Source organism: Capricornis sumatraensis, chromosome 13 (assembly GCF_032405125.1).
Source record: "Capricornis sumatraensis isolate serow.1 chromosome 13, serow.2, whole genome shotgun sequence".
In the NCBI taxonomy this organism is placed as follows: domain Eukaryota; kingdom Metazoa; phylum Chordata; class Mammalia; order Artiodactyla; family Bovidae; genus Capricornis; species Capricornis sumatraensis.
In genome coordinates, this window is record NC_091081.1 from 83127283 (window position 1) to 83133300 (window position 6018).

The 6018-nt window shown below is 41.8% G+C and overlaps 1 protein-coding gene across 2 annotated transcripts; it reads left to right on the forward strand.

Annotated features, from left to right (window-relative positions):
* The first annotated feature begins 89 nt into the window (after positions 1–89).
* On the forward strand, positions 90–5358 carry MRPL18 (mitochondrial ribosomal protein L18). Of its 2 annotated transcripts, none has more exons than XM_068985445.1 (4): positions 90–223; positions 738–924; positions 4279–4510; positions 5060–5358. In XM_068985445.1, the coding sequence occupies exons 1-4, from the start codon at positions 172–174 to the stop codon at positions 5129–5131; spliced, it is 543 nt and encodes a 180-aa protein (XP_068841546.1). In that variant the 5' UTR covers positions 90–171; the 3' UTR covers positions 5132–5358. The 2 variants fall into 2 exon arrangements, with proteins under 2 accessions (XP_068841546.1, XP_068841547.1); XM_068985446.1 differs by having other exon boundaries at positions 4279–4361.
* The last annotated feature ends 660 nt before the right edge of the window (positions 5359–6018 follow it).

Consider the following 6018-nt stretch of genomic DNA (forward strand, 5'->3'; position numbering starts at 1 on the left):
ACCACTCAGCTGCAGGGGCTTGTTAGCGCGGCGATCTAGTCATCTATGAGCTTACGTCATTCGAAGGCTTTTCCCTGAGTTAGTATGGCTGCGGCTGGCGGCTCTCTGGGACGCCGTTGAGGAGAGGAGGGCGAGGTCTGTCCGAGGCTTTGGCTGCGATTCTCCTCAGCGATGGCGCTTCAGTCGCGGTTCTGGGAGTTGTTGCCGGTTTGCAGAAACCCCGGTAATTCGTCTTACCACTTCTCTCAGGTTACACCCCAGGGTCTGCAGTGGCAAGTGGTCGTTATATATGCAGCATGCGTTATGCGTGCTCAGTCGAGTCCAACTCTGTCGACCCCGTGGACGGTTGCCACCCAGGCTCCTCTATCCATGGAATTCTCCAAGCAAGAATACTGGAGTGGGTTGCCGTTCCCTTCTCGAGGGGAATCTTCCCCACCCAGGGATCGAACCTGCCTGTCTGGCGTCTCCTGCCCGGGCAGGCGGATTCTTTAGGCACCTGGGAAGCCATCATTTCCGACGGAAAAGTAAAGGAGCTAACGGTAGCGTGATGACGACACTAGTAGAAAATTGAGGACCAGGGTCTGTGGTGACGACACCCCGTTACTGAACATACCTCTTGTACTTCTTCCAGGGCGCGAGGCCCAAGGGGGGTAAGATGGGCACAAGTTATATCATATTCCTGATTTGTCCGTATTCGTCATTCTTTTAAGATCCATGTGGTGGTTCTTGTTCTTTAGGGTGTCTGGTGGCAGCGTTCTCGACCAGTGCTACGCCAGCGGTGAAGCCTGAGGCGGACCCCGTGGGAAATGAAGCCGTCGCCCCAGAGTTCACCAACCGGAACCCCCGGAATCTGGAGCTCTTAGCTGTAGCCAGGAAAGAGCGGGGTTGGGGGACCGTGTGGCCCTCCCGTGAGTTCTGGCACAGGTAATTAAGTTGCTCCGTGTTGACCACACAGCCCTGCACGGTGAACTTCAAATTGTTTTCATCAGTTCGTTTAAGGAGCGGGCCAGGTAACTGCTGGCGATTCTCCTCTCAGACTTGTGCTGGGTCTAGGAGGGGAAGAGGGAGGGAAACGGTAAATAAATAGGTGTCATGGAGAAAATGTAAAGAATAGGAGACTGGTTGCAAAACCCTCCGAAAATAGAATAAAAGCCAAACTATCAGCCAAGAAGAGGGTTCCCAGCAGAGGAAAACAGGTAGGGTGGGAATGAGCTTGGTGTGTTTGAGGAACCGAAAGGCTTGTGTACCTAGAGCTCTGGGCCAAGAGGTGAATGGAGAAGTAGGTAGGACATACATTATTAGCTTTGTAAATCAAGGAAGCGCTTGAGGCTTTATTTTTATTGTAGTCGGAAACTGACTGGATTTCCTTTAGTTTAAGCCTGAATGGAAGATCATTCTGGTTCCTTTGAGGAGATCAGATTTTTAAGGGGGCAGTGGTAAAGGTAGGAGAGCAGTTAGGGGTTTATTCTTTGTTATAAAGATGGCTAATTATTGAATACTTTCTATTTGCCAGGAACGTGATGCTAGGCACTTTATATGCATTTTCTCATTTACTCCTTAAAAGTACTTTTTGAGGCAAGTGCAGTAAATCCCCCCATTTTATAGAGCAGGGGAATTGAGGCTTGGGGATGGAAACAGGAGAGTTCAAAGAAGGAGGGCAGGGCAGTTCATATTGAAATAATCTGACTCTTAAGTCTAGAATTTTTTTTGAAACACTCAAACTATTACTTTCTGTTAATATTTGGATATTTAAATAATTGGAGACCTACCTCCCCCTTCCCCCCATTTGTCCTGTTCACAGTACTACCAGTAGAAAATTGGAAGTGACCTTGGAGATAATGAGTCCCACTCTTTTATTGCACAGATGGTTTAAGACAAGGATCGGCAGACTTTTGCTCCTGGGCCAAAGCTGGCTTGGTAGCTAAATGTTTTTACATTTTTGAAAGGTTCAAATAAAATACAAAGAATATTTTGTGACATGAAAACTGTAAAAATCAAATTTCTTTATCCACAAAGAAAGTTTTATTGGCACACAGCCACCACCCATTCCAGAATGGGTGGTGGAGAAAAACCAGAATGTTATAAAATAAAAACCAGAACCTGGCTGTTCTGGTATTACTGTGGCTGAGTTGAGCAGTTGATCTATATTGTTACCTGAAAACTAGGTTCGCCTCTTGGTGGGTGTAAGGCCAGAAGGCACAACCAAGATCAGGAGAGGGAGGGGTTTATTACTTGCAGCAAGTAAAGAGAACACTGGGTGTCTTCTCAAAGCACTGTTTCCCTAAACAGCATAGCTGGGGAAGTTTCAAGTTAAGGTTACACACACATTCATGAAGGGGCTTGAGCAAAGGAGCACTCAGTATAGAATCAGGACCAAGGTCTACAGAGCCCTAGGTTTAGTTTGTTGAAGTCACAGGGTCTACATTGTCATTTCCATCCTCCACCTGAGTGCAGAACTCAAAGGCGGTGTCAGATTGTTCTCTGTGTCCCTTGAGGAGGAATCAGGACTCTTACTCTTGGTTCTTGACTGTTTTTCCTTTGTTCCTTCATTCGCTTACTTCCCTGAAGATCATTAATTACTGAGACCTGTTCAAGAGCAGGTACAGTGGCCAATCTTAGATCACAAAATGGCTTAGGTCAAAAATGTATTCTCTTAGGTCAAGAAAGCCACGCCTGGTTCTCTTTCTCCAGGGACCCACTACCCTTTCTGCTTTCAGTCTGATCCCTTATAGAAAAAGTGTGTTGACCACTGGATTAAGAGTTTGTGATTTTTCACTAAGACTAACAGCAAAACCAGGAGTAGAACCCACATTTCTAAATCTAGTGCTTTTAATGCTGTTTCATACTAAGAACCTAAGTATAGTCTAATTTCAGCGTTTTCTCCCCCCCCCAGCGTTTTATCATGAACTTTATTTCTAAATGTGTAATGTATGCAGATATTATAAACTCCAAAAAGGAATAGTTTCTCATATACCCTTCTATAGGTAGTCTGTGCATATAAGTATAAACTTGTATTTTTTTTTTTAATATAAATCTTACCTTACCTTATATGTTGTTCTGCATTTCCCCACCCATTCCTTCACCACTACCCCCACCTCCACCATAGAATACGTCTTGGACGTTTTGTGTTGGTTGGGAACATTGGCTCTGGAGCCAGTCTCCCGGACTTAAATCCTGCCTATGACCATTTCTTACCATTAGTTGTAATGTTGCTAAAGTTATTTAACCTTTCTGTGTCATTTTCTGCAGCCCAAAAGGAAAGAAAGGATAATGGGATTAGTTTGAGACATGAGCTATACCTATAAACAATTAGGACTCTCTGGTACAGTCAGTGTTCAATAAATGTTTGCAGCAGCAGTAGCAGCATAAAGTGCTACTTTGTTTGTAAAATAACTGTTTAAAGTTACTGTAAAGTACCATTGCATGACTGTTTTAATTCACTGATTCTGGATTGATGATTATCTTTTATCATTTCAACCAGTGTTGCAGTTAATTGTCTCATGCATGCAGTTTAGCACTGAGATTGGGCATATATTCATGGGTTTTAAGAGTCATTAATAGTTTCCTTCTCTGAACAGTCTGTCCAAATCTTTTGCCTAGTAAGTTACTGGTCATTTTCGTATTGATTATAGGAGGTTTTTTATATATTATGGAAATTAGCCCTTTGAACAATATATGATTTTAAAGTATTTTTTGTTTCTTTGTTTGCCTGTTGACTTTACTGTTTTTTGTTTGTTTTTCTTAGCATGCAGAAAACTGTCACTGTTTCTTTTTTATAAAAACCATATGATATAGTTTGATGTTAGGTTAACTAGCTTGATACAGTTAAATAGGTTTATCTTACTTTGAGATTGTTTAAAAATATGTTGTCTTCTAGTACTCACATGACTTCTTTTTTTATATTTAAATGTTTGATCCATCTTACATTTATTTTGGAAAATACAGAGTAAGTATATCTTTATCCAGTTAAGAGTCAGCAAGTTAGCTCTGCCTCCTCAGTTCCTTTTTTGAAGTAGATACTGTGTAAATCTCAGCTCTAAAGAAAGGCCAACTTTCTTCTGGATATTTGAGGCTAAGTAGAAATGTTTGGTTTACTATTGAGGATATCCTCATAAAGGCAGAGGAAAAACACCTCTCCCAAGTAAAAACCAGGTTGGGTATGTTGACATAAATGAACCAGACGTTGCGTTCTTGAGAAATACTTTTGCACTTATTCACCTGAAGTCATTTGTCTTTAGAATTCTTCTATGATTTTTGTTCTCCTCTCACCTTGTTTAGGTTGCGAGTTATAAGGAGTCAGCATCACATAGAAGCACTTGTTGAGCATCGCAATGGCCAGGTTGTGGTTTCGGCATCCACTCATGAATGGGCCATTAAGAAGCACCTGTATAGCACCAAAAGTGTGGTGGCTTGTGAGAGTGTAGGACGAGTGCTGGCACAGCGGTGCTTGGAAGCAGGAATCAACTTCATGGTCTACCAACCCACTCCTTGGGAGGCAACATCAGACTCGGTATTTTTGTTCTCACTACTTAGTTAAAAGATGTCATGTTAATTCTTGACATTAGATACTTACATAATTGTAGTTTGTTTATAAAGTTCTTTCCAAGTGTCTGACCCTGAGTTGAGTGTCCTGATGCGTGGTACCTCACTTCAGCTTCACAGCAGCCTTGGCGTCAGGACTCATGGTCTCTCTTCTGTAAGGTAGCTGAGGTTGGCTGACTGGCTCAGTGTGGCGCTGGGCAGGGTTCAAACCCACACGACCAATTCTATAGCTGTAATGTTGACTTCTCTGCCATTCATATAGTATCATTTTGTCTACAGAATATTTTCAAATACTGCTAATCCTTAACATCTCTACACCTTCTTTTATCTGTGTCATTATTAAGATCACTTTCTGAATAAAACATTGTAGGCTGGGAAGTTAGCAAGGAGCAGATTGGTGGTTTATTTCTCTTCCTCTTATGAAGTGAGCTGTTTATGGTCAGCTTGTTGTTCGGTCGCTTAGTCAGCTTGTAGTGTTAACTTCATCTTCTCCTTCTTTCTTAATCTTCAAAACCAGATGAAACGACTACAGATTGCCATGATAGAGGGTGGTGTGGTGCTGCAGGAGCCTCGGAGAATCTATGAATGAAGCAGAAGCATTGTTTGGAGCTTGTAAATGAAAGCTGTCAGCTCTTCTTTCTTCAGAAGAGAGCCTCTGAAAGAACTGCCAGCTTGGACATTTTATACAAAAATCTAAGAGCAGAATGTTATTAGTTAAGTTCGTCGTCTTCTCCCCTTCAGTATGTTTGTCTTAAATCCAGTGCTGAATTCTTCCCCCCCTGGACATGAGAGAAGTATCTGAGAAAAACTTGTAATTAACTTCTGAAGGACAAATTAAATTGTTGTTTATAAGTTAAAGAATAAAGGTATATTATTGACTGTTATTTTCTAGTTATATGACATTTTCTCCAACTGTGAACTCCATGTGGCAAGGATACACATTAAAGGTTTGTGTACTTGTCACCGTGGCTAGGTCATAGCAGGTGGTCTCAGTTAATGAGAGCTGTTGCTGCTCAGGTGTGGAGGCTTTTTTTTAAATAGATGTCAGTATCAGTTTATTATAAACAGTAATGCGAAGATAAGAGCAAATCCTAACCTTATTGGGCTCCTGAATCCCAACAGAACCCGATCTGAAGAAAGGAATGCAGTGAGAAAAGGAAACAAGGTGTCTATACCATCTAGGGAAGCTGTTGGGAGATGGAGCCTGAAGTGCACTTGGGTTAAAGTTGAAGTAGGGTAGATGGGAATCATGGCAGGTCTCTTAAATGAGTGATTAAATCAGAGTAAGTTGTTAACTGGCTATTTAAGAAACGTGGTGAGGAAGAGCAAGTAAGCAGAGTGGCTTCTAGCATATCCCCCCCGCATTTTAAATGTGTACTCCAATTCTGTATATAGAAGTGAAATAATGCTATCATCAATCTGAGTATTCAGGGTACTATTTTAAAAGGGAAAACGTATGCAATCAACGTTTTTTTA

What these genes read in the sequence shown, in the direction of transcription:
- MRPL18 (XM_068985445.1), top strand. Translation starts at nt 172, where the DNA reads ATGGCGCTTCAGTCGCGGTTCTGGGAGTTGTTGCCGGTTTGCAGAAAC. An exon ending in GCCGGTTTGCAGAAACCCCG is followed by an intron (nt 224 to 737) that starts GTAATTCGTCTT and finishes CTTGTTCTTTAG; the next exon opens with GGTGTCTGGTGGCAGCGTTC. An exon ending in TCCCGTGAGTTCTGGCACAG is followed by an intron (nt 925 to 4,278) that starts GTAATTAAGTTG and finishes CACCTTGTTTAG; the next exon opens with GTTGCGAGTTATAAGGAGTC.